At 52.3% G+C, this 27,067-nt stretch overlaps 1 protein-coding gene across 4 annotated transcripts; it reads left to right on the top strand.

Moving 5' to 3' along the window:
• Nucleotides 1-784: 784 nt before the first annotated feature.
• Nucleotides 785-27,067, top strand: ARAP3 (ArfGAP with RhoGAP domain, ankyrin repeat and PH domain 3). Of its 4 annotated transcripts, XM_024995226.2 has the most exons (33): nt 785-848; nt 2,476-3,025; nt 3,137-3,198; nt 3,294-3,405; nt 6,777-6,977; nt 7,114-7,183; nt 7,452-7,572; nt 7,664-7,848; nt 7,942-8,048; nt 8,308-8,507; nt 8,600-8,685; nt 8,842-9,024; nt 9,165-9,300; nt 9,952-10,068; nt 10,506-10,653; nt 10,758-10,860; nt 12,890-13,109; nt 13,849-13,912; nt 14,158-14,321; nt 19,005-19,217; nt 19,478-19,583; nt 20,726-20,873; nt 21,198-21,266; nt 21,891-21,965; nt 22,064-22,178; nt 23,956-24,084; nt 24,183-24,316; nt 24,553-24,635; nt 24,735-24,770; nt 24,876-24,939; nt 25,037-25,174; nt 25,361-25,399; nt 25,896-27,067. In XM_024995226.2, the coding sequence occupies exons 2-33, from the start codon at nt 2,493-2,495 to the stop codon at nt 26,379-26,381; spliced, it is 4,647 nt and encodes a 1,548-aa protein (XP_024850994.1). In that variant the 5' UTR covers nt 785-848; nt 2,476-2,492; the 3' UTR covers nt 26,382-27,067. The 4 variants fall into 4 exon arrangements, with proteins under 4 accessions (XP_024850994.1, XP_024850996.1, XP_024850995.1 ...); XM_024995228.2 differs by lacking the exon at nt 25,037-25,174; XM_024995227.2 differs by lacking the exon at nt 25,361-25,399.

The following is a 27,067-nucleotide window of genomic DNA, read 5'->3' as shown; positions in this document are numbered from 1 at the left end:
CCCCTCCAAATTGCAATAGGGAGGTGGGAAGAAGGGGCTTCACCCCAGGATGGAAAGGCTGCTTGCTGGGTAACCGTGCTGACAGGGCACCACCCTTATCTTAAAGGGCAGCCGCAAAGCCTGGTTTGGGAGTAAGGATGTTGCCTTGCTGCCCTGCATGCCTGGGAGGAAACCTACACCAGGCGCTTGAAGAGGGAGAAGCAGTTGAGGGTTTCTCTGCTGGGCCTCGGCCTCTTTCCCCCAAGTCAGATGGCGGGGCTTCTGAAGGTTTGCCAGCTTGGAAGGCTGTGGATATCCATCCGTGACTTGTGGATGTCAGCTTCTGTTCCCCGTTAACTGGGTACCAGAGTCCAGCCACCCTGCTGGGCGTGGGAGAGGTGGTGCCCTGGGGACTTAGGGCCCGATGCTTTCCCTCCCCTTTTGACAAGACGGACGGGGAGGGAACGGCGGCGGGGATGCAAAGCTGTCCCTCGCAGCACTCTCCTTCTCTCTCTTGTTCTACCCTTGTCCCCAGTTCCGTCTAGTCTCTGCCTCTTTGTCCCGCTCTTTAAGGCTGACTCGGCCTCCAACCCTGTTCCGGCCCCCCCGCCCTTTCTGGGCCCCTAAAGGGGCTGAGCTGGTTAGGCTGTGAGATAAGCACAACGGTTGGGTAAGGAGCCCAAACCTTTAGAAGACCGCCGCTTGCACAAGGAGTGGCCGGGGCCTCCGCGGAGGGAACCGACGACAGGGGCGGGGCGGGGCTCCGTCGGGGGAGGGCTGAGGGGAGGCGGGGCCGGCGCGGCGCGACCCGGAGCCTCGGACGGCGCGGCGGGTGGGTACCGGGGAGCGGACAGCGGCCGCGTAGTGAGGTGAGGACCCCCGCGCCCCCCGGCTCCTGCCTCCCAGACTCCTCCCCATCACCTCGAGGGCCTCTGTGGGATCCCTGGCCCCACTCCGCGCCCGCGGCCCTCCCCTCTCCCCCTCCCCGCCGCGATCAGCCCCTCCCTCCGGTTGCCGGCCTCTGCCCCCTCCCTCCTTGCCCCCTCCCTCGTAGTAGCCGGAGCTGCCCTGTGCTGCCCTGCCCGCCCCCCCTGGCCCCCACCCCCCGCACTCCTGCCCCGCTCACCTCCTAGTTCTCAGTCCCGTGCCCTCGAGTCGGGCCTGAGTCACCGGGAAACTGGACTCTGAGTCAGGACGGGAGGTGCAGCACCCGGGCCCTATCTTGGGGAGGGGGCTCTGCCGCAGAGAGGCAGAGAGAGGCCAGAACTGATGCTGGGGCGAGAGGCAGTTCTGGTAAGAAGGACCCCGCAGGAGAGAAACTGGGAGAGAGAAGTACGGGCAGAGGCAGAGACAGAAACCTAAGAGTCAGAATTGGCCAGACACAGATAAAACTGAAGATCTAGTTGAAATGGAGACAGAGGCAAGGAGAGGCTTAATGACAGCAAAACAAGGAAGGGACCGAGATGGATTTAGACATAGAGATGGAGATGGAATGCGGTGGGGACAGGGACAGGGTAGACAAAAACTCACGGAGAGAGGATCCAAGAGAGGTCTAGGTACTAACTAGATCAGGGTCCACGTCAAGGTGGTGGAATGGGACAGAGCCTCAGAGACCTGAGTCCAAAGGCATGGACAGGGCAAAGGAAGGCTTGGAGAAAGCAGAGGTAGGGGAATGTCATTTCGCAGTGTGAGTTCCTGCAGGGTGGGTGTTCCAGTTTGCACACACATATGGGAGAAGATGCTGCAGGTGGGTGCTGGGTGGAGACCCTGGTGTACCCCCGGTCCCTCATCTCTCTGGCCCAGTTAGTTCTCTGCCCCATCCTCACTCCCCAAGTGGCCTGTGCCCAGATGTTGGTACTGCCTAGAGCTCTCTGGACAGCCTGACCAAGGCAGGCAGGATGTGGGGGCGGCCAGAGCTGGAGGGACAGGAAGGAAGTCTGAGCAGAGACAATAGGTGGAAGGGGAGGAGGAACTGGGAACGACCAGGATTAGGATGGCCGGAGCCTATACTCAGCCCTGGAACCAGTGGGAGTGGGAGGTGCGCCTCCCTTCTTCTCCTCCCCTCTCCTCTGTGTCATAGCAGCTTCATCGTGGGCCCCTCCTCCCCACCAGCCTCTGTCATCCCCACCCCTGCAGGGTTCTGGCATCTTGTCCCAGGCTTGCTGACTTGAGTATATGCAGAGCTTTGACCCAGACACTGCGTGGGCAGGAGCTAAGGGGCCAACGCTCTCACCAAGAAGCCAGCTTGCCATGAGCCTGGGGCAAGCCTCCTCCCCTCCCTGGCCTCAGTTTCCTCCTCTGCAAATGAAGGGGTGCTCCTACAATGGGGAGGCCCTTTCCAATGTTTGGGGTTGGCTCTGCCTCCGGATCACAGGCTTCTGGTCATTTTCTCTGAAGGAAGACTGGAGTCTGGTGGCCTCTGTCCAAGCCTCAGACGTTGGGACAGGGAGGGGGAATCTCAGCCTGAGCCCTCCCTTCACCCTGCCCCTCCCCCAGCAATGGCCTGAGCCCCCATGGCTGCCCCTCAGGACCTGGACATCGCTGTGTGGCTGGCCTTGGTGCACCTGGAGCAGTATGCAGACGCGTTCCGGCAGCAGGGTCTGGCTACAGCGGGTGCGGCCCGTGGCCTGGGCCACGGGGAGCTGAGGCAGCTGGGCGTCAACGCCACGGGGCACCGGAAGCGCATCCTGCGCCTGCTGCAGGCGGGCACTGCCGAGGGCCCCCCGGATCCCCAGCCTGAAAGTGCCATGGAGCCTTCGCACAGCCCAGCACCCCCAGCCCAGCCCACCAAGCCTGTGCCTAAGCCCAGGACAGTATTTGGTGGACTCAGTGGCTCCGCCACCACCCAGAGGCCTGGGTTGGGTCCAGCGGTCTGGAGACCAGAGGCATCCAAGAGCCCAGAGCCCAGCCTGAGTCCGAGGTCCCCTACTGTCCCTCCGAGGTCCTCCTCCGAGCAGCCGTCGGCCTCAAATACTGTGGAGATGATGCCCAATGCCATCTACTTTGGCTTGGACTTGAGAGGCGGGGCCCAGACAGCTCAGGACATGTGAGTGGGGTCGGCTCCCTGGGACCCAATGCTGGGGGCAGGGAGGAGCAGGGCATGAGGGCTTGTCCTTCCTTCTCTCTCCCTGAATGACCACTAGACCTCTCTCCTTAGGGCCCCAGACAGCTCTCAGACAGCTGCCCCCACCCCTGCCCTCAGGCCCACAACGGGCACAGGTAGGTTGGCTATCATGGGTTGGGGGAAAGGAGCTGTGCCCCTCAGGACTCTCACCTGACCTCTTCCCTGTCTCCCCTGTTTCTCCACCTGCCAGTGCACATCATGGACCCTGGTTGCCTGTACTATGGTGTCCAGCCTGTGGGGGTCCCAGGGGCCCCCGACAGAAGAGAAGGCAGAGGTGTCTGTCAGGAAAGGGCTGAACACAGGTGAGTGGTCCATAGAGTGACTGTGGCAGGAAGAGGAGCGGGTTGAGCTGGTGGCAGCTGTGTTTCCCATTGGTCATCAAATGTGTGTTGAGTGTCCACTGTGTGCCAACTGGGTTATTGAGATTCAGGATGAATATGACAGACAGACCCAGTCTCCCATTAGGCAGCCTGTGACTCATTGGGGACAGATAAGAAATAAAACAGGTAGACAAAGAAATGGATATATGACTTAAAATACGGAGAAGTGCCTTTCTTTCATTTAACAATCTTTTTTGAGCACCTACTGAATGTCAAATATTGTTGTAAATACTTGGGATAGATTGTAAATCCCTGCCCTTGTGGGAAATCAGTCAATTAACAATAGATGTAATAAATGAGTTATTCCTGTGTTGAAAGGTAATAGTGAAAGTGAAAGTGCTAGTCGCTCAGTTGTGTCCGACTCTTTGCGACCCCATGGACTGTAGCCTGCCAGGTTCCTCAGTCCATGGAATTCTCCAGGCAGGAATACTGGAGTGGGTTGCCATGCCCTTCTCCAGTAAAAGGTAATAAGTACCATGAAAAAAAATTGAAAAGGGTAAGAGGGCCGGATGGGGTGAGGGGGGGAAAGGACTGCAGTTTTTCACCAGGAGTTGCCAGAGTGTTAAGAAGATGATGTTTGAGCTAAAACTTGAAAGAAGTGAGGGAGTTAGTCCTTCTAGGGGAAGAATGCTGCAAGTGGGAAGTGTGGGCAGAATAGAGACTTTGAGAAGGCCGTGTAACCAGGGGATCCGGGAGCGATGACAAGGTCAGCAGGGCTGGGACAGAGGGGGCCAGGGTGGGAAGAGCTGGGGCAGAAGCTGTCAGAGAGGCAAAAGGAGCCATATCGGGACTTTCACTTTTACTCTTAAGTGAAATGAGAAGCGAGCTATTGGAAGGGTTTTGACTTACATTTTAAGAATCCCTCTGGCTGCTGTGTTGGCAATGATCTGTAGGGGCAAAAGCAGAAGCAGAGAGACTAGTTTGGAGGTTCTTATTGTGATCTAGGTGAGAAATCTCAGGCTACTGCTATGAGAGTGGGAAGGGTGAGGAGTGGTTGGTTTGGGTTATATCTTGAAGACAAACTGTCCTAGTAAATTGAATTGTGACAGAAAAAGAGGAGTCAAGAAAGACTTCAAGGGTTTCCGTCTGAGCCTGCACTGTCCGGTGTGGTAGCCAGTAACCACGTGTGACTGCTGAGCACTTGAAATGTGGCTAGTCTGGTGTGAGCTGTGCTAAAACTATAAAACAACCAAATTTCAAAGACCGTTTGATAGTGCTTTTCTGAGCAACTGAAAGTTCATGGAGCTGTTGTGGTCTGAAATGGGGAAGACTATGCGTAACACAGGAGTAAGGCAGATTGAGAGTTCAGGTTTTGATGTGTTGAATTTGAGGTGTGTATTATATGCCCAAGAAGAGGTGGTAAATAGGCTGTTGGATATACAAGTCTGGAGTCTGGGGGAGAGGTCTGAACAGGAGATCTAGGTTTGTGTGTTGTCAGCATTTAGATGGGTGTATGTAGCTGTGAGTGAGTGTAGGTAAAGCGGAGGACCAAGATAAGGTCCTGGCATACTCCAGGATTGAGAGTTTGGGGATAGAAGGAAGAATCAACAAAACAGGCTGAAAAAAAAACCTTAGTGAAGTAGGAGGAGAATCAGGAGAAGTTGATGCCACAGGAGCTAACGGAAGAACAGATATAAGGTGGAGGAAGAGGTCAGGTCAGATGTATCCAATGCTACTGAAGGTCGGGTAGATGAGCACTGAGAATTGACCTCTGGAATTGGTGACACGGAGGTTACTCGGGACCTTGACAAGTGCTGGGAGTGCAGGCTTGATTTGTGTGGGCTCAAGAGAGAACAAAGGAGAGGAACTGGAAATATGAAGACAACATTTTTGAGAAGTTTTTCTGCAAAGAAGAGCAGAGAGTTTGAGTGGTTATTGATAGTGGAAGTGGAGTCAAGAAAGGGGCTTTAATAGCATGGAATGCTGTGTATATTCATAGGTGAATAGGGATGATCTGATAGAGAGGGAAAACTAGTGGATATAGGAGAGAGAAAAGGGACAAAGTCTGGAGTGATGTCCTTGTGTAGGTGAGAGGACTGGAACCAAGTGCCCAGAGGACAGATCAGCTTTAGACAGGGGTGTTTGTCATAGTACCAGGAGGAAAACTGTGTATATGTGGAATGGGGCAGATGGGCCGCTGGGGGTCTGTGGGGATTATCCTCTGGTTGCTTCAGTTTCTCAATTAAGTAGGAAACAAGTAGGGTAGGGTGGAGGTTCTTAACCCGAGCTGCACTACAGCCTGGGGAACTTTGAAAATGACAGATGCCTGGGCCTTGTTCCCAATGACTCAAATTTAAGTGTCTGGCATGGGGCTCACACAGGGCTTCCCCGGTAGCTACGTGGTAAAGAATCCACCTGCCAATGCAGGAGACTTGGGTTCAATCCCTGGATTGGAAAGATCCTGTGGAGTAGGAAATGTCAATCCATGCCAGTATTCTTGCCTGGAAAATCCCGTGGACAGAGGAGGCTGGCGGGCTCTAGTCCATGAGGTCACAAAGAGCTGGACATGACTGAGCACATGGGGTTCATATGCAGATATGTTTAAGTTTCCTAAGTGATTTGTACAGCTGAGGTAAGGAACCACTGGAAAGTGACAGAATAATAGAGGACTTTCTGGGAAGGAATACCTGAAGGATGGAAAGAAGCAGCCTAGGGAAGTGTGTTCCAGGCAGAGGGAACAGTATGGCAAAGACTCTGAACTAGGGAAGAGAATGTGGCTGGACTGTAGTGAGCAAGGCAAAGGCAATGCAGGATGAGGTTGTCAGAGTTGCCCTGGGTCTCTCTGTACACAGTCTTGCATCCACTGGTAAGGAATTTTGATAGGTGTTAACGGGAAGTCATTGTAGAGATTCCTGCAGGTGCGTGAAATGATCTTATTCGCATCCTTGGTGGAAGGGCGAGAATGGAAGCAAGTGACAATTGCCTTCACTTCGGTGAGAGCTATTGGGAACTTGGTCCAGGGAGAGAAAGGCAAGAACTTTTTGGAGAAAGAACCAATCAGACTTATTGATGAGATAGGCAGCTGTGGCAGAAGTCATCTGTGTTAGTTATTCCCCAACTTTTCCACCAAGTAATACTAATGGCAGATGCAAAGGACTGACATTTTTCAAAAGTAAAGTCCTAGTGTGCCCTGGGAAGAAGATCCATGCTCGTGTTTTAGGTTTTCGGCCTCCCTGTTCCCTTGCTTAAAAAGCAGATCTGGTACCTGCCGGGCATTCCAGTAGGTGCTGTGGGTGGGGCTGTCCAGGGAACTGGCTCTAAAGTGTGTTCCCCTCTGTCTTGGTCCCCACAAGGCTCAGCAGGCCAGATCTGGAAGCACGTGAGGATGCTGGTTATGCCAGCCTTGAGCTGCCTGGGGACTCCACCCTCTCCCTGCCCACCCTGGACACAGAGACCAATGATGACCTCATTTCACCCTATGCCAGCTTCTCCTCCACGGCAGACCGCCCCACGCCCCTGCTCAGTGGCTGGCTAGACAAGCTGTCCCCTCAGGGGTGGGGCTGCTGGGAAGGGGAGCGGGGCACGGGAGGCTGGCTGGTGGTGGAGGTCGGGTCTCAAGTGCTCCCAGATCCTAAGACCCCTGGGGTGCAGGTCTTCCCAGTTACTGATCTCGGCCTCTCCCTTCCCCAGAAACTACGTCTTTCAGAGGCGCTTTGTGCAGTTCAACGGGAGGAGTCTGATGTACTTTGGCAGTGATAAGGTAGGTCTGGGAGATGCTTCATGGGGCCTGGGGAAAGGGAGAGGGAGAGCTGAGAGAGGCTCAGGATTGGAAGGCCAATCCCCCCGTGGTGGAGAGGCAGGCACCATGTGACTGTTGTCAGGGTCAAAAGGAGCGCAGTTAGCAGCTGTACCCCACTGCTTGCGGGATGAGTGCCGAATCTCATTAAATGTTGGTGCTGGCCCCCGGGGGTCAGTGCACATGGCTGAGTTCCTGTCCCCAGGGGCCAATGGGCTGTCTGTCCCTCCAGGACCCCTTCCCCAAGGGTGTGATCCCTCTGACGGCCATCGAGATGACCCGCAGCAGCAAGGACAACAAGTTCCAGGTCATCACCGGCCAGAGGGTGTTCGTGTTCCGCACAGAGAGTGAGGGTGAGGGCCAGGGCCCCCTGGGTTCAGAGCAGGGCTGGGGAGGCCAGGTGAGCTCACAGCCCACTTTACCTGCTTCCCCGTCCCCCGCCAGCTCAGCGGGACATGTGGTGCTCCACGCTGCAGTCCTGCCTGAAGGAGCAGCGCCTCCTGGGCCACCCCCGGCCCCCGCAGCCACCTCGACCCCTCCGCACGGGCATGCTGGAGCTGCGTGGGCACAAGGCCAAGGTGTTTGCTGCGTTGAGCCCTGGAGAGCTGGCCCTGTACAAGAGTGAGCAGGTGAGCAGGGCTGGGCCAGGGCTGAGGGGCCTGACCTAGCCCACTCGGACCTCACTGTGCCTGCCCACTGCCCCCGACCCCCGACTCTGCCAGGCCTTCTCTCTGGGCATCGGGATCTGCTTCATTGAACTACAAGGCTGCAGTGTGCGGGAGACCAAGAGTCGCAGCTTCGACCTGCTCACACCACATCGCTGCTTCAGGTGGGGCCCAGACTGGCAGGAGGCAAGGCCGGGGGAGGGACCTTGAGGGGGAACACTGGGGTGCAGAGGCCCCAAGGCCTCCTCCTTAGGATGTCAGTGGGTGTGTCCCGACGGGAGTCCAGTGAACAGGGTCAAGGATGTCAGGAGGGGCTGGGCTGGCCCACGTATGGCTGTGGTGGCTGCTGCAGGAATGCCCCGGGTGGTGGGGCGGGTAGGGGGCTGGGTGTCCAGGCCCACGGACTGGCTGTCCACCCCTCAGCTTCACAGCCGAGTCTGGGGGGGCTCGGCAGAGCTGGGCGGCCGCTCTGCAGGAAGCAGTAACCGAGACCCTGTCTGACTACGAGGTGGCTGAGAAGATCTGGTCCAATCGGGCAAACCGGCACTGCGCGGACTGTGGCGCCTCCCGCCCAGACTGGGCTGCGGTCAACCTGGGAGTGGTCATCTGCAAGCAGTGTGCAGGTGAGGGCTGGGGCCTTTAGCTGAAACGGGGAGGGGCTCGGGGGCTCGGGGCAGGAGGGCTCAGGGTGCCCATGCCCTTCACACCCTAACAGGTCAGCACCGGGCCCTGGGTTCTGGGATCTCCAAGGTGCAGAGCCTGAAGCTGGACACAAGTGTGTGGAGTAATGAGATAGTGCAGGTGAGAAGTCTGCAGAGGGAAAATGTGTGTCTGGGGGTGTGGGCTGGGGTGGAAGGAGCATGTGTGAAAAGGCCTTGGGTCCAGCCTGGGGACAGGATTGGAATGCCTGGGGATACAAGTTTCTGTCACTTGCCTCTGCTCCCTGTGACCCTGCAGTTGTTCATTGTCCTGGGAAACGATCGCGCCAACCGCTTCTGGGCAGGGTCACTCCCCCCAGGTGAGGGCCTGCACCCAGATACCACCCCTGGCCCTCGGGGAGAGTTCATCTCTCGGAAGTACCGGCTCGGTCTCTTCCGGAAGCCCCACCCTCAGTATCCAGATCACAGCCAGCTTCTCCAGGTAGGAGGGAAGGCCGGGGCTGATGGGTCTCTGAGTTGAAATGCCTAAACTTGGAATGGGGCTGTTTTGGAGACAGGAGGACTGTCACCAGGGCTCCCAGGTTGTGTGCTGGGGTTGACAGAGGCCTTCTCTCCCTGTAGGCACTATGTGCAGCTGTGGCAGGACCCAACCTGCTGAAGAACATGACCCAGCTCCTCTGTGTCGAGGCTTTTGAGGGAGAGGAGCCCTGGACCCCCTCAGCCCTCGATGGCAGCTTCCCTAGTCTCCTGCCCCCAGGTAATCCCCACAAGGCTTCCTCTCTCTCCCTGCAAGAATTCTCAGCCCTGACCCGTGCCTTGGTTCTTCTGGCGGGGGCCCCCAATTACCTGTCAGCTAGCCCATCACAATGGCCCAACTTGGGCAGTTTCCCAACCCTCCAAGTCCTCTAGGCCCTATTTCTTCGTATTTGAAATGACCACTAATGACCACTGTCTGGAGTGGATCTGGATGCTTGAGGTGTTAGTGCTGGCCTATCCCTGTCAGGGTCAACCCATAGGTCGGGTCAACCCATAGGTCAGTTCTCACCTGCCCAAGGGAAGTCTGATCATAGAAATGGTCATCTTACACAGGCTGGTCTCCAGTAGTCATGCCACAGGGGCCAAGACACTTACAGGAGGGACCCCTGCCTGAGCCTTCCACCCAGAGCTTACTTGTTTGCTGGCTGGTGGAGACAGGCAGTGGGCAAGGACTGGCTTAGAAACCTCATCACTGCCTGCCAGCTTCTTCTCTGATCTGGGTGGTGAGGGGTCCAGCACCACTGGGCTCTACTAGGCCATGCTGCCCATGGAGTTGGGTCCCACTGTCTTCCTCGATTCAAGCACTTTCCCAAGGGGATCAGGGGGTTCCATTGCACTGGCCTGACGTGACCACTTCTCCTTTCCCTTGCAGACCCCTCCCCTGGCGTGTACAATGAAGTGGTGGTGCCTGCCACTTACAGCAGCTTCCTGTACTGTGGTCCCATCAGCAACAAAGCTGGACCCCCACCCCCTCGCAGGGGCCGAGATGGTGAGAGGGGAGCCAAGGGATGGGAGGGGATGGGCAGAAACCAGGATGGTTGGGAGTGTTCCCTAGAGAGATAAGGAGGAGAGGACTGGGATAGGACACGCCCTGAAATGGACAAGGGTGCTGGGGTCAGAGGGACCGTGGCAGGGGTGGGGAGGGGCAGCATTGGGTGATTGTGCTTTGAAGTCACACCATGGGGGCTCAAATTGCAGCTCTGCTGCTTTCTCCCCATGTGACTTGGGCAAGTACTTCAACTCTGAGCCTCAGTTTCCCCATCTGCAAAACAGGATTGAATGTAAAAACTCCCCTCATAGAGTTGTGACGACTACAGGAGATCCTACGTAGGTAGAGGGTTTGGCACAGAATAATATCTGGCAAATGGGAATTCTGACAGTGGGAACAGAGGTCTGCTGCCTGCTGACCACCACTTTCCCTCTTAGCTCCCCCCCGACTGTGGTGTGTCCTGGGTGCGGCTCTGGAAATGTTTGTGTCAGAAAGCAGCCCTGAACCCCTCCACCTCATCCAGCCCCAGGATGTTGTATGTTTGGGTGTGAACCCCCCACCCACTGACCCAGGTGACCTCGACAGGTAACACCCACCCTGTTCCCTGAACTTCCCTTTTTCCCTCCTGATCCTGAGCCTGCCAGCCCCCTCACTCACCCCGTCCCTCCTCCCGGACCTCATCTCTCTAGGTTCCCCTTCTCCTTCGAGCTCATCCTCACCGGGGGGAGGATTCAGCATTTTGGCACAGATGGAGCTGACAGTCTGGAGGCCTGGACCAGCGCCCTGGGCAAGGTGAGATAGCTGAGACCCATCCCCCGCCTACAGCTCGTGGGTTCCCTGTACACCCTGCCCCCATCCTGTCCCCTCCTATTCCTGCAGCCACGCCCACCCCTGCCACTAACAGCTGAGGTTGACTAAGCACTTACTCTGTGCCAGGTCCTGTGTTAAACGCTGCCCACTCAATATCTCATTTAATTTTCACAACACTTAGAGGTAAGGATTATCAATATTTCACACCTAGAACTCAGAGGTTATGAAGCCACTCAGTCAAGGTCACAGAGCTAGAAGGCAGTAGAGCACAGGACGGAAGTCAGGCCTCTGTCTGCAAAGCTCACAGGCCAGACTGCACTGTGCTGGGCTCTTCCCTCAGAGAGGCTGCCACCTAACTCCTGCCCCCTCCCCCAGGCTCAGATCTCCAAGTCCACAGGCAAAGCTGCCTTCATCTGACCCAGCTTCTCCATTCCCAGGCAAGGCACTCTCTCCATCCTGCACCCCACCCCTGGCATTAAATTAGATCCCTGGCATTAAATCTAGATCCCTGGAGTCAGATATCCTGGGATTTGAGTCCTCCGACTCACATGTGTGAGCTCTTCCATATGGGTAGAGTGGGTGTCAAAGATCTACCCCCTGGGGTTGAGGATTAAGTGACACGTGAGGCCCACACTGCCTGGCACGCCGCAAGCCCTCCATCTGTGGGTGTTGAAGTAGTAATGGCGATGACAGTGATAATCGTTCCCATCCTTAAACAGCTTTTCCCCCAGCCCTGCTCCACCTTCAGCTCATCGCCCTGACGTGCCACCTCCCCGCCCCGCCACAGCTTCTTAGAAAGTTACGAGCTCTGGCAGCTTGCAGTTCCTCCCTAACCCCTTCTGGCTGCCCTCCTCGCCTTACTCTTCCGAGCGGCACCCCTGCAGGTGGCCAGTGACTTGCCCTGGGTGAGGTTCAAGGGCCTCCCTCTTGCCTCACCAGGTAGTCTGTATATCTGACACTACTCTGTAGGAAGCGCTCCCCTGCTCTGGCTTCTGACCCCACTCAGAACTCCTCACACCAATAAGCTGTCTTCATATCCTCTAAGGGCTCTGATACGGCCCTCCAAGTCTCCTCCTATTATCTCTTGCTTATTTGCTAAATCGTGTTTGACTCTTTTGAGAACCATGGACTGTAGCCCGCCAGGCTTCTCTGTCCATTTCCCAGGCAAGTTGCCATTTATTCCTCCAGGGGATCTTCCCTACCCAGGGATCAAACTCACGTCTCTTACACTGGCAGGCGAGTTCACCACCACTGAGCCACCACTTTTCAAATATCCTTTAAGGCAGTGCTACCCCAAGTGTGGTCCGTTACCTGGTCCTGGCCGAAAAATTCTCTTACGGCCCGTGACAGGTTAAGTATAGAGCTTGAGAGTCACTATTTAGAATCTTTCATAGCAATGTGACAGAATAATTTTATGTGTGGGGTCTAATTTTTAAAAATTGGGGGCTTATATTTTATATGTCATTTTTTTTCATTTCACTTTTCTAGTAATTTGTTTTGTTGTTTTTTAATCAAAGTGTTGGTTAGTGACAGATTGGTAAAAAAATTTTAAACTCCCTGTTCCTTCAGCACAAGTAGCTTGAGAAGCACTGCTTTGAGTTACTGCTTTGAGAAAAGGAATAGTCCTTTCTCCATGAAGCCTCTGCCTGGCCCCCTGGGGGTGGGACTTCCTGGGGCCTCGTGACTCTTCTGTCACAGCATGCAGCTACCCAGCGTGTCTTTCCCTACATCCCAATTAAGGGTATAACACTGCCTGCTGCACAGGCATCTTCTCTGTGTCGGCTGGAGCAAATCGAATTAAACTGCATTTCTTTCTTGTTTTTCTCCATCCATCTCCTGTCTCCTGCACCGGTCTTTTCTTTACTCTCTCCCCATCCCTTTCATTCCCCTCTTTCCTTGGCTTTCTCTCCATGTCTTCCTCTGCCTCCCCTTATCCCTCTCACTCTTACTTCTCTGCCCACCCTTGTCCCTTTCCCTGCCCTCCTCTTTCCCATTGTCCTCCTCCTCACAGTGGTTCTCTCCGCTGAGCTGTCACCAGCTGTTGGGGCCTGGGCTGCTGCGGCTGGGTCGCCTGTGGCTGCGGTCCCCCTCCCATACAACCCTGGCCCCTGGCCTCTGGATGTCTGGGTTCGGCCTTCTTCGTGGAGATCACCTCTTCCTGTGCCCGGCATCAGGCCCTGGGCCCCCAGCCCCTGAAGACATGGTGCATCTGCGCCGGCTACAGGAGATCAGTGAGCAGGGCTGGGGCAGGGATGAAGGGTGGCTATGAGGGGTTGGGTAGTCGACCGTCATATATTTAGGGTCCCTATGGGAGAGAGCAGGAATAGTGGATTCAGGCAGAAGTTCTAAAGTCAAATTGCCCAGATGTAGACCCCGCCACCCCACCATCACTTGCTGGCTGTGTGACCTTAGACAAGTTACTTAACCTCTCTGTGCTTTAGTTGCCTCATCTTCACATTAGGCTCAATAGTAGGGTTGTAACGAGTTTCATATAAGGCAATGCATGTTAAACACTTATCACAGAACTTGGCAGGAGGCATCTTACAGGTATTCAATAAATGTTATATGTTATGTGTGTTATTATCATTATTTGGAGTCACTTGCTTGCTGGTTGGGGACTGAGAGAAGGGACTGGGAATTCTCTTTTCCTCTTAAAAGAGGAACATTGTAGGATAGATTTAGAGATCTGGAGACAAGAAACTTGAGTTCAAGCTCAGCTTTGCCATAACAAGTAATCTGAGGCATGTTAACTTAACCTCTCTGAGTTTATGTGAAACGGATGTCCCTCATTGCTGGCGGATTCTTTACCGTCTGAGCCCGAAGTGGGGATAATAGTATGTAACTCAAAAGGTTTAAGGCAGTATTGATTGTAAACCTCCTAGCATGGAACCTACATACCTTAAATACTTAATGAATATTAATCACTATGATGAAGATGATAATGATAGTGTCCCATGATTCTCCTCCAAGGTGTGGTCTCAGCAGCTGACACCCCGGACAAGAAAGAGCATTTGGTTTTGGTGGAGACAGGAAGGTAAGTCTTGCCCCTACCCTTGACTCTGGGCCCCGCTTCCTAGAGCACAGTTCACACCTTCCACCCAGGCCTGCTGGACCACTGCCCACTTCCTCAAAGTCACTTCCCTAGTCAGGGGCCCTGTCTGGGTTGGGTGTTGCTGCCCCCTGCTGGTGTCTCTGGGAAGTCTGATCCTTGTGCTCCTGGGCCTCTTAGCCTGAGGACTCCCCTGGAGCTGGCTCTGACTCAGATCTCTCGGGTCTTAGGACACTGTATCTGCAGGCAGAGGGCCGGCTAGACTTCTCAGCATGGAACACGGCCATTGGCGGGGCAGCCGGCGGGGGAGGCACAGGGCTGCAGGAGCAGCAGATGAGCCGGGGTGACATCCCCATCATCGTGGATGCCTGCATCAGTTTTGTCACTCAGCATGGTGAGTGGGTACTGGCTGAGACTGAGCTAGTGAGGGATGGGAACATGGGCACTGCAGGTTAGATGGGATTGAGGAGGGAGATGTGTGCATGTGACTTGCCTTCAAAAACTTTGCCTCCAGAGACTGCAACCTGACAGTGACGAGCTGCTCTGCCTTTCTGAGCCTCAGTTCCCTCATCTTTAAAGTGGGCCAGGACTTCCCTGCTGGTTAAATGGTTAGGAATCCAGGCTCCCAATGCAGGGGGAACAGGTTCAACACCTGGTCAGAAAACGAAGATCCCGCATGCCACTAACATCCCACATGTCGCACAGTACAGCCGAAAACTTTAATAATAATTAAATAGATTTTAAAAAATAAAATGGGGCTGTTGGACTTCCCTGGCAGTTCCAGTGGTTAAGACTCCACGTTCCCAATGCAGGGGGCGCAGGTTCGATCCCCTGGTCAAGGAAGATCCCACATGCCGTATGGTATGGCCAAAAAATAAAAAGAAAGAAAATGGGGCTGCACACGGTCTCATGTTCCAGGATAGTGGTGATAAAGAGCACATGTGACGCATTTAGGACCTATAGGTGGTTAAGTGAGAAATAGATTTAAGGGACTAGATCTGATAGAGTGCCTGATGAACTATGGACGGAGGTTTGTGACATTGTATAGGAGACAGGGATCAAGACCATCCCCAAGAAAAAGAAATGCAAAAAAGCAAAATGGCTGTCTGAGACGGCCTTACAAATAGCTATGAAAAAAAGAGAAGCAAAAAGCAAAGGAGAAAAGGAAAGATACACCCATTTGAATGCAGAGTCCCAAAGAATAGCAAAGAGAGACAAGAAAGTCTTCCTCAGTGATCAGTGCAAAGAAATAGAAGAAAACAATAGAATGGGAAAGACTAGAGATCTCTTCAAGAAAATTAGAGATACCAAGGGACATTTCATGTAAACATGGGCTCAATAAAGGACAGAAATGGTATGGACCTAACAGAAGCAGAAGATATTTAGAAGAGGTAGCAAGAATACACAGAAGAACTGTACAAAAAAGATCTTCATGACCCAGATAATCATGATGGTGTGATCACTCACTTAGAGCCAGATATCCTGGAATGTGAAGGCAAGTGGGCCTTAGAAAGTATCACTATGAACAAAGCTAGTGGAGGTGATGGAATTCCAGTTGAGCTATTTCAAATCCTAAAAGATGATGCTGTGAAAGTGCTGCACTCAATATGCCAGCAAATTGGGAAAACTCAGCAGTGGCCACAGGACTGGAAAAGGTCAGTTTTCATACCAATCCCAAAGAAAGGCAATGCCAAAGAATGCTCCAACTACAGCACAGTTGCAGTCATCTCACACGCTAGAAAAGTAATGCTCAAAATTCTCCAAGCCAGGCTTCAACAATACGTGAACCATGAACTTCCAGATGTTCAAGCTGGTTTTAGAAAAGGCAGAGGAAACAGAGATCAAACTGCCAATGTCTGCTAGATCATTGAAAAAGCAAGAGAATTCCAGAAAAACATCTATTTCTGCTTTACTGACTATGCCAAAGCCTTTGACTGTGTGGACCACAATAAATTGTGGCAAATTCTGAAAGAGATGGGAATACCAGACCACCTGACCTGCCTTTTGAGAAATCTGCAGATCAGGAAGCAACAGTTAGAACTGGACACGGAACAACAGACTGGTTTCAAATAGGAAAAGGAGCACATCAAGGCTGTATATTGTCACCCTGCTTATTTAACTTATATGCAGAGTACATCATGAGAAACATTGGGCTGGATGAAGCACAAGCTGGAATCAAGATTGCCAGGAGAAATATCAGTAACCTCAGATATGCAGATGACACCACCCTTATGGCAGAAACCGAAGAAGAACTAAAGAGCCTCTTGATGAAAGTGAAAGAGAAGAGTGGAAAAGTTGGCTTAAAGCTCAACATTCAGAAAACGAAGATCATGGCATCTGGGTCTCATCACTTCATGCCAAATACATGGGGAAACAGTGGAAACAGTGAGAGACTTTATTTTTGGGAGCTCCAAAATCACTGCAGATGGTGACTGCAGCCATGAAATTAAAAGACGCTTACTCCTTGGAAGGAAAGTTATGACTAACCTAGACAGCATATTAAAAAGCAGAGACGTTACTTTGCCAACAAAGGTCTGTCTAGTCAAGGCTATGGTTTTTCCAGTGGTCATGGATGGATGAGAGAGTGGGACTATAAAGAAAGCTGAGCACCGAAGAATTGATGCTTTTGAACTGTGGTGTTGGACAAGACTTTTGAGAGTCACTTGGACTGCAAGGAGATCCAACCAGTCCATCCCAAAGGAAATCAGTCCTCAATATTCATTGGAAGGACTGATGTTGAAGCTGAAACTCCAATACTTTGGCCACCTGATGTGAAGAACTGACTCATTTGAAAAGACCCTGATGCTGGGAAAGATTGAAGGCGGGACGAGAAGGGGACGACAGAGGATGAGATGGTTGTATGGCATCACCGACTCAATGGACATGAGTTTGAGTAAGCTCTGGGAGTTGGTGATGGACAGGGAGGACTGGGGTGCTGCAGTCCATGGGGTCACAAAGAGTCAGACACGACTGAGCGACTGAACTGAACTGAAGTGTTCCATAGCTACTCTGACTGGGGTGTGGGCATGGAAGGAACAGGGCCCTCAGATGTTACTAGAGATGCAGAGCTATGGAGAACAGAGAGAGTGCAGCTATTTGGCAAGAGCCAAGCTGAGCAGCAAAACCGTTGAGGGTCTGAGTAGAATTATTCTGTGTGGGAGGGTTTTCCAGCCATAAAGGATGAACTATGCAAGGGGTTCCCAGAATTCTTCGTGAGTTTTGGCCTCTGCTTTTTTCTCTTCATTGAATAAGGATCAAATTAATTCTTTTACCCCAGCAAACCCTCTTTAGAAGGCCGGACTCTTGAGAAGAAAATTCTCAGAAAACTAAGGAGGACAGTAAAGGGGAAGAAGGCACATCCATGCGCCCACAAATAGTTATGTTTACTACACAGACAATGGAGAGTCAGTGGTTAAAGACATCCTCCACGCCTTTGCAGTAGCCTCATGTACTGACTCCCCAAACAATAGACCCCATCCGCTTCTCAGCCTCACACGTGTTCCTAGGAGGATTGAAGTGAGAGGCCCAGTGAAAAGCCCTGGAGAAAGTGTGGGTGTTCTTCCCTGCTGCTCCACAGATCTTGCACCACCACGCTTCATTCAACACATATTTATTGAGCTGCTCCCCTGTGCCAGCCACAGCGGGTGGGGCAGTGAACGAGGAAGGTTCTGTGAAGCTCAGAGCCTTGTGGGAACAATGGGTAATAATTAAGAAAACAAATACACTCAGTTCTCATGATTCATGGCAGTTATAAAGTCACTGAAAACACTGGATCAATGAATGCTGAACTGTTGCCCCAGTGGAAATACAGAGTTAAGTTCCTGGGAAATTCTGGTCATATTTTCATCAGTTGATCAATATGTAACATTGTTTTATGTGTGCTTCTGTTTGAAGACACTTTTAATTTTTTTTAAGTTTTCATCTCTTTTCCTCTCTTTTTAAATTGAATTATTTCACAATGTGTTAGTTTCAGGTGTACGACCAAGTAATTCAGTTGTGTGTGTATGTGTGTGTATAAATATATAATACCTATATTCTTTTTCAGATTCTTTTCCATTATAGGTTATTATAAGATATTGAGTATAGGTCCAAGCTTTCATCTTTTAAATTTTTTTTATTTTATTATTTTTTAATTGAAGTATGGTTGATGTAAAATATTTGGTAAATTATAGGGGTACAATATAGTGATTCATATTTTTGAAGATTGTGCTCCATTTATAGTTATTCTAAAATATTTTCTGCTTTCCCTGTGTTATACAATACATTCTTACAGTTTATTTTATACCTAACAGTATACTGCTCCTTCCCTATTCCCTCTCCATACTGGTCACCACTAGTTTGTTTTCTGTATCCATGAGTCTGCTTTAAAGACACTCTATTTACTATACAGTTGATTCGTTAACTTTGAACTTGCTGCCAGCAGTACTATAACTCATGCCTGAGCAGAGCTTATCTGACACATGTGTTTTCTCCACAAGGTACATCACAGCCTTCTGGTACTTAGGAACACTAGACCGCACTTCAGCCCTCAATTGGGGGCCATTTTAAACAGTGAGATTCCACCCCCCCCCAAAGAAGAACAAGAATGCAAAAATATGTGGCTCTAAATATACCATTAGAATGACACTTGTTTACTGCTTGAGGCCTTAGCTGGGAAAATGTTCATCAGGCAACTGAAAATTTTCTCCATTTGTGCATGTTCACAAGTGACTGCAGAGTGCCACAGGTATTGATTTGGGGGTTCCAAATACATTTTAGGAGGTAGATGAATTCATAAATTCAAAACCTGTGAATAACATGTCCTGAGTGTGATGTGATTTCATAGAGTGCTATTTAAAGATCAAAGTGATGAGGAGAGAAGGGAGCTGCAGTGTGATGGCATGGTTAGGGATGGACCTTCTGAAGGTGAGGGCTGGAGTAGGGACCCGAGAAGCAAGGCCAGAGAGGCTGATTTCTATCTGACCATCCTACCCCCAATAGCCACGTACAGTATGGGGGGGGTGGGTCAAAGACAGGGCACTGGGTGAGTGATAGCAGGTCTTGGGCAGCGGTGAGCTGAGATGCTGGCTGTTCACAGGGCTCCGGCTGGAGGGCGTATACCGGAAAGGGGGTGCCCGCGCCCGCAGCCTGAAGCTGCTGGCTGAGTTCCGGCGGGATGCCCGGTCCGTGAAGCTTCGACCAGGGGAGCACTTTGTGGAGGATGTCACCGACACGCTCAAACGCTTCTTTCGAGAGCTTGATGATCCTGTGACCTCTGCGCGGTTGCTGCCTCGCTGGAGGGAGGCTGCTGGTGGGTTCAAGAGCCTCATGGGCAATGGAGACCCAGCCAGGAACTCCACGCCCCTCCCCCCCAGAATCTATAAGGCACCCCTGTGGGATTAGGCAGCCCCCACCCCAACACTCCTGCCACAATTGGCTGATCACCCAGGGACTCAGCTCAGGGAAAGGTGGGAAGGGGCGGAGACACATCCATCCTGGGTTTGTTTCTCTAAAAATCCCTCTGCTCTTCTTTCCCCGACTCTCACCACCCCTTGCCCATCACATCCCCAGAGCTGCCCCAGAAGAACCAGCGCCTGGAGAAATACAAAGAAGTGATTGGCTGCCTGCCACGGGTCAACCGCCGCACACTGGCCACCCTTATTGGGCATCTCTATCGGTCAGTACAGCCAGACCCCTGCAGGCTTCCCCCCGATCCTTCGTTACCTCTGTCCAATCACTCACTTACATTCACATATCCACCCCATAGACAATTGTTCAGTGAAGGTGTAACAGCATAAAGGTTCACAGGATGGACTTTGGGGTCAGACAGACCTAGGCCTCAATCTGACTCCATTATTCTAGCGCATGACTTTGGATAAATTATCTGTTTTCTTTGAGCCTCAGTTTCCTCATTTGTAACAGGAAGATGGTATAAGGTATAGTATCCACCTCATGGGCTTCCCTGATGGCTCAGCGGTAAAGAATGCTCCTGCCAATGCAGGAGACCAGGGTTCAATCCCTGGTCTGGGAAGATTCCCTGTAGTAGGGCATGGCAACACACTCCAGTGTTCTTGCCTGGGAAATCCCATGGACAGAGGAGCTTGGTGGGCCACAGTCCAGGGGGTCGCAAAGAGTTGGACATGACTCAGCAACTAAACCATCACCACAACCATCCATCTCATAGGTTATATGAGATTTAAATGATATACTTGTTGTAAACTTACCACAGCACCTGGCATATATGTGGTAAGCATTCAGAAATGGTGAACAATCGGCATTATTTTGTTTTATTTAATATTCTTTGGCAGCAAAGGATTAGATGTTGGAGACACAAAGAGGAATAAGATGCAAGTCTACCTTTACCAGTCTATTGGGAGAGACAGATTTTTTAGATGATTCCAGGATGAGTCTCAGTTGTATGGTACTAATTACAGACTGGATAATTATGGCCTCTGGGCCAAATCCAGCTTATTGCTTATTTTTGTAAATAAAGTTTTGTACATAAAATGTAAAGTCATACCCATTCTTCTATATATATCCCATGGTTCCTTTCACACCACCAGAGCAGAATTGAGGGGTTGTGACAGATGGTACAGCATGAAAGCCTAAAATATTTACTATCTATAAACTTACATAAAAAGTTTGCTGACCCCTATGTGTAAGTCTGTCTCTCCCCTAGACTGGGAGCTCCTTGAGGGCAGGGTTGTGTCTAACTCACTGCTGTAGCCCAAGTGCTTAGCCCAGGCATACAGCAGGGACTCAATAAGTGTTTACCAAATGACTGCTGTACCCACCTGAGACCCTCACACCCCTCCACAGGGTGCAGAAGTGCGCTTCTCTGAACCAGATGTGCACACGAAACCTGGCACTGCTGTTCGCGCCCAGCGTGTTCCAGACAGATGGGCGGGGGGAGCACGAGGTGCGCGTGCTGCAGGAGCTCATCGATGGCTACATCTCTGTCTTTGATGTAAGCTTTCCTGACCCATGACCTATGGTCCCTCTCCCTGGATGCTGGATCCTGCTTGTCCCAACAAACCCCTAACCTCACCCTCCAAAGGCCCTCTGCATCAGGAACCCCATCCCAGAGCCCTGGGCCCCATCTCCTGTAACCACACTCCTAACATCCTTGCCCCTTAGCTCTCGGCTCTTCTGGCCTCTCCCCCTCTCCTCCAGGGGCTCTGGTCTTGCACATGTCTCCGGGCTTACTCTCTTTCCCGCAGCCTCCCGCTAATGCACACACACACCGACACACAGACACCCACAGACACACACCCTTTTGGCTCTTCCACAGATTGACCCTGACCAGGTAGCCCAGATTGACTTGGAGGTCAGTCTTATCACCACCTGGAAGGATGTGCAGGTAACTTGTCCTGACCCTAGACTTCTGAGTGGGCCAGGAGGGGACATCGAGATAGGAAGGTGACCTTCTGCTTCTAGGCCATAGGAAACCCAAGGAGAGGAGCGCCTTGGGGAGAGGTGGTTGGTTTAGGATTTGCTCCATTTATTCTACCCTGAGGGTTCTTCATTACAGAAGGGTGGCAGGAGCACTTTAGTTCCAGGTGTAGAGATCCAACGAAGGGTTAGCTAAGTTAGACAAAGAGGTGAGAAGACTAATAAATGCTGTAGCTAACATCTGGGGACGAATTATATTCCAAGCACCTGTAATCTCACTTTGGTGCCACACAACTCTAGGAGGTAGGTGATCCCATTTTTTCAAAGAAACCGAGGTTTGAAGGGTCACTTATCCAAGGTTGTACTGTAGCGAGTGGCAGAGTCGGAACCCAGACTCCAACCTGTCTTCTCAAGCGCTACCGTACACAGTGCCACCACGCCTGGAGTTTCTTTTCTTTAAAGGGTCTAAGCGATGTTTGGGGTGAGGGTTCAGAGGAGGCCTCTGTAGGGGAAGCACTCATGAGACAACCTAAGGAGTCCTCTGACCTTGATTCTTTGTACTGTGTCCTCATTTCTTTACTCCTCCCCTCAGCTGTCCCAGGCTGGAGACCTCATCATGGAGGTCTTCATAGAGCAGCAGCTCCCAGACAACTGTGTCACCCTGAAGGTGAGTCTTGAGGGGACAGGAGGGGAGATGAGAGGGTGGCGGGCAGCAGGGGCAGTAGCCTGACCTGCATGGGTCCTCCACTCTTGCCCTGACCCCAGGTATCCCCAACACTGACTGCTGAGGAGCTGACCAACCAAGTATTGGAGATTCGGGGGACGGCAGCTGGGACGGACTTGTGGGTGACGTTTGAGATTCGAGAGCACGGGGAGCTTGGTGCGTATGACAGCGCATGTGTGCATCCACGTGTGTTCGGGGTGAAAGTCACCAAGACTTCTGGGTTACCAGATAAGCAGCTGTCCTCTCGGGCTTTCTTTTTTTTCCTTTTTGTATTTATTTGTTTGGCTGTGCCAAGTCTTAGTTGCATCAAGTGGGAGTTTTAGTTGCGACACGTGGGATCTATTCCCTGACCAGGGATTGAACCCAGACCCCCTGCATTGGGAGTGCGGAGTCTCAGCTGCTGGACCACCAGAGAAGTTCCTACTCACCCTTTCTCAATACTCTCTGTACTCTTGTCTTTCGTGGGCCCCAGAGACCCTTGGTTTCTCTTTCACATCAAAGGAGGTGTCTCTTTTTACTTTGCCCAGGCTCCAAATGCTGGAGGGACTTGGGGCTCAATCCTCAACCCTCTTCCTTTCTCTGTGTGTTTCCTTGGGTGAGCCTTATCCATTCCTGTGGCTCTAAATACCACTAATAAGCTGGCCCCAAATGTTTATGTGTGGTCCAGACCCCTCCTCTGAGCTCCAGACTCACATAGCCAGATGCCTGCTTGACTCCTGCACTTGTACATCTTGTAACATGTCATATTTTAAATACCCAAGACCTGACTACCCTGGCAGTCCGGTGGTTAAGACTCCACACTTCCACTGGAGGGGATGCAGGTTTGATCTCTGGTTGGGGAACCAGCGGTCCCACATGCCACGTGTACAACCAAAAAAAAAAAAAAGGTGAATAAAAAATTCTAAGACCAAATTCAATTCCCAACCCCCTCCCCTGACAAAAAGCCCAAGCCATTTCCTAGTTTTCCCTACTCCGTCACTGAATCAGCATTCACTCAGCATTATCGAGGCCAGACACTTGGGACTCCTCTGGGACTCCTTCTGTTCCTTCATCTTCATACCTACCGGCTAACTAGTCCTCTTGAGTCTAAATGTATCTTTCTAAATATACCACCTCTCCATCTCCATTGCTACCACTTTAGTTGAAGTCACCATGATCTTTCTGCACCCCAACACTAACCACGAAAATGTACAGCTCCATAAAGGACACAGCTGGCCAGTGTCTCTTCTTGCCTTCCAACAAGCCATTTTCCACACAGCAGTCAATGAGCATGTTCAAGCATAAATTACATCATGCCATTCCCGTGGTTAAAACCTTCCAATGGCTTCCCATTGCACTTAAAATAAAATTCAAACCCTTTATTCTAGCCTACAAGACCCTGAATATCTGGCACTCACTTATTTTTCAGACTTCATCTCAAATGACATGTCTTCCTTGCTTCAGCCATGCTGGCTGTTAAGTTCAAGCACATCTTTCCTAACTCAGGGCCTTTGGTGCTGCATTTCATCGTCCCTGGAGTCCTCTTCCCCCATCTCTGAATGGCTTGTTCTTCCCAATCCTTCAGGCTCTGTGTTTCATCTTCAAATGCTTCCTCTGAAAGGCTTTGCCTGGTCACCCTATCGTCTCAGTAGCTGCCCTGTTTCTCTCTCTCAGCTTTTTATTGTTTCCTTCAGAATATTGGTTTGTCTTTACCTGATTTACTTATCTGTTACTCTCTGCTCCCTTACCAGGCTGTGGGCTTTGTGAAGGCAGGCTGGGTGTTTCAGGCTCCCTACTGTATCCCCAGGGGCAGCCCGGTGCCTGGCACAGTCAGTGCTAAATTATGCCTGTGGCTGGCTGGATGAATGAATGAGTGACTGGTGGGTGAGGAGGAGGGGGGCGCCAGGCTGTGGATGGATATCTGGTTGACACCTACCCTCATCTTGCCCCCTAGAGCGGCCACTGCACCCCAAGGAAAGGGTCCTTGAGCAGGCCCTCCAATGGTGCCAACTTCCAGAGCCCTGCTCGGCCTCCCTGCTCCTGAGAAAAGTCTCTCTGGCCCATGCTGGCTGCCTCTTCACAGGTGAGCCTCCTTCTTCAGCCCAGCACCACCACCACTCCCTGCCCCAGGCCTCTCCCAGGGACCCTCCACCTAGCCCTGCCCTGCCCACCTGTGCCCAGGTATCCGGCGTGAGAGCCCACGGGTGGGGCTGCTGCGGTGTCGGGAGGAGCCCCCCCGCTTGCTGGGAAACCGCTTCCAGGAGAGGTTCTTTCTGCTGCGTGGCCGTTGCCTGCTGCTGCTCAAGGAGAAGAAGGTGGGCCCTGGGCGAGTGCGGAGGGAGGCTGGATGGCTATGTGGGAGGAGCCCTGACTGCTCGACCCTGTCACTCCACAGCCCATTTTTCCATCAGTCTCATTGCTTCCCTGGCCCTTTGACCTCTCTGACCCTTTGACTTCATACAACTCCAGTGCTTCCATGGTTTCTTGACCTCCTTAACCATGATCCTTCTCTCTCACCTCTCAACCTCACTGCTGGCCTTCATGTTGTCAGAGCTCTAAACCGGAACGAGAGTGGCCTTTGGAAGATGCCAAGGTCTACCTTGGAATCCGCAAAAAGTTCAAGCCTCCCACCCCGTGAGTTTTTTCCCCCAGTCCACCCTTCTAGAGGCATGAAATGCCACCACCCCTCTGGCTTTCTGATCACCCACATCACTGGTCTCCTTTGCTTCTCAGGTGGGGCTTCACATTGATGCTGGAGAAGATGCACCTGTGAGTACCTCCCAGCCAGGCTCCCCGTCCTCCGGCCTTTCCTATCCTCCACCTCTCTAGTTGTGACCCCTTCCCTCCTGGTGATCCCACTCTGATCACCCCCAGCTACCTGTCCTGCACAGACGAGGACGAGATGTGGGACTGGACCACCAGCATCCTCAAAGCCCAGGTGAGGGGAAGGAGGGAGCTGACAGCCAGGTCTGTGGGCCCAGCTCTACCCTCAGCACCTCCCATGCCCACCGGTGCCTCCCCCGCCCTCTCTCCAGCACGATGACCAGCAGCCAGTGGTCTTACGACGCCATTCCTCCTCTGACCTCGCCCGTCAGAAGTTTGGCACCATGCCTTTGCTGCCCATCCGTGGGGATGACAGTGGGGCCACCCTCCTATCTGCCAATCAGACCCTGGTGAGGTTCCCCTAGCCATCCCTGCCCATGCCCTGTGCACACTGCAGGAGGAAATGGCATGTCTGCCAGCCTGGTGCCCCCTCTGCCTTCTCTGTGCCCCAATTCTCCACCTGCAGCTCCTGCTGCCAGGCCTCACTGTGTCTCTGTGTCTCTCCCTCCTTGCCTCCCCACCCTACCTGTGTCTAGCGGCGACTTCACAACCGGAGGACCCTGTCCATGTTCTTTGTGAGTACTGTGCCTGCTCCAGTTCTGTACCTGTCAGCCCTGTGCTCTGTGCTGCTTGAGCCCATGTGCTGTCTGTATTTGCCCGATGCAGGCCATACGTGAGTGTGTGTGCGGGTGGACAGAGAGTGTTGCGACCTGAAGGAATGAGGAAAACAAGGGATGGTAGGATGCAGTGAAGAAAGGGGGAAGTGGTCACAGGATTTGAGAAGTAGAAGGAAGTGGTTAAGTGAATGCATTTTGGAGTCAGACAGACCTGGGTTGAAGCCCCAGCTCCACCATTTACCTATTGTGTGATCCTGGGCAACTTATTTAACTCTTCCGTACCTCAGCTCACTCACCTGCAGTGTATCCATCATACAGGGCTGTTTTTGACATCATACATGCAAAAGTATTTTTGCAGCATCTGGTCAAGAGGAAGAGCTCAATAAATGTTAGCGATTAATAATCTGGGAACTCTAACTCTGTGCCTGCCTCTGGTGACCCCATTCTCATCCAGCCAATGAAGTCATCCCAGGGGTCTGTGGAGGAGCAGGAAGAACTGGAGGAGCCTGTGTATGAGGAGCCGGTGTATGAGGAAGTGGGGGCCTTCCCCGAGCTGACCGAGGACATCTCCACCTCCTTCTCTACCCCACGGGAGCGGACAGCCAAGCCGGAGACTGCCCTCCCCAGCCAGAGGTCCTTTGATCAATATCTTCTGTCCAAAGCAGGCCCCCAGGCCTGGGAGGAGAGGCCACCTGAGCCCCCTCCGGGCCCCCCTTCCAAGAGCAGCCCCCAGACACATGGGTCCCTGGAGGAGCAGCTACTCCAGGAGCTGAGCAGCCTCATCCTGAGGAAGGGAGAGACCACCACAGACCTGGGCAGCCCTTCTCAACCCTCCAGCCCCCAGCCCCCGAGCCCCAATGGCCTTCCGACACAGACACCTGGCTTCCCCACCCAAACTCCCTGCACTTCCAGTCTACCCCGCAGCCAGCCCCTCACATGACTCTGGGACAGCAGTCTGAGGGGTAGGTAATCAAAGACCCAAGCTCTCCCCATGGCAGACACTGCCGGTGCACGTCTGCCCTGGCTGGAAAGACTCTACAGAGTCCAGTCTGGTGCTGTGGAAAGAGCACAGGGCCAGGAGCTCCCGAGACAGCATCCGGCTCAGAAAAGAGGCAGGTCATGGCGCCGCGTTCGGCCTCCGCTGACTCTCCTGTACAATGAAGTAACTGAAATAAGCAGAACAATGAATGTTAAACTGTTTCTCAGAACTGTAAGGCCCACATAGTTTCCCTCAAGAAGGGCACTTCCTGCTTTATGTATTTGATATGTAGGGATTCTGTGAGAGATTTGGGGTTTGAAAAGAATTGTTTTATGCATTAACAGTAAAAAGATTTGGAAGGCAAACTTTTTTTTTGGCCACACCACTTGGCATGCGGGATCTTAGTTCCCTGACCAGGGATCAAACTGGCATCCCCCTGCGGTGGAAGCATGAAGTCTTAACCACCTGACTGCCAGGGAAGTCCCTGGAAGGCACAAATTTGAATGATCTCCAAGTTTATCCTACCCCACCTTTAACATTCAGAAACTACAGTGAAGCCCTAGAGTGGGAGGTTGATTAGGGTTGGGAGGTGGGGCAAAAGGAGCCAAAAAGGATGGGTCCCTGTTAATAAACCTTTAAACAAAAAG

Source organism: Bos taurus, chromosome 7 (genome assembly GCF_002263795.3).
Source record: "Bos taurus isolate L1 Dominette 01449 registration number 42190680 breed Hereford chromosome 7, ARS-UCD2.0, whole genome shotgun sequence".
NCBI classification, from domain to species: Eukaryota; Metazoa; Chordata; class Mammalia; order Artiodactyla; family Bovidae; genus Bos; species Bos taurus.
Note: the sequence above shows the minus strand (reverse complement) of the source record. Positions and strands in the feature narration are given on the sequence as shown.

Excerpts from the sequence above, each read along its gene's own strand:
- ARAP3 (XM_024995226.2), top strand. The coding sequence starts at position 2,493 with ATGGCTGCCCCTCAGGACCTGGACATCGCTGTGTGGCTGGCCTTGGTG. Across the intron at positions 3,026-3,136 it reads GCCCAGACAGCTCAGGACAT|GGCCCCAGACAGCTCTCAGA; the intron begins GTGAGTGGGGTC and ends CTCTCTCCTTAG. Across the intron at positions 7,849-7,941 it reads CCCTGTACAAGAGTGAGCAG|GCCTTCTCTCTGGGCATCGG; the intron begins GTGAGCAGGGCT and ends CGACTCTGCCAG.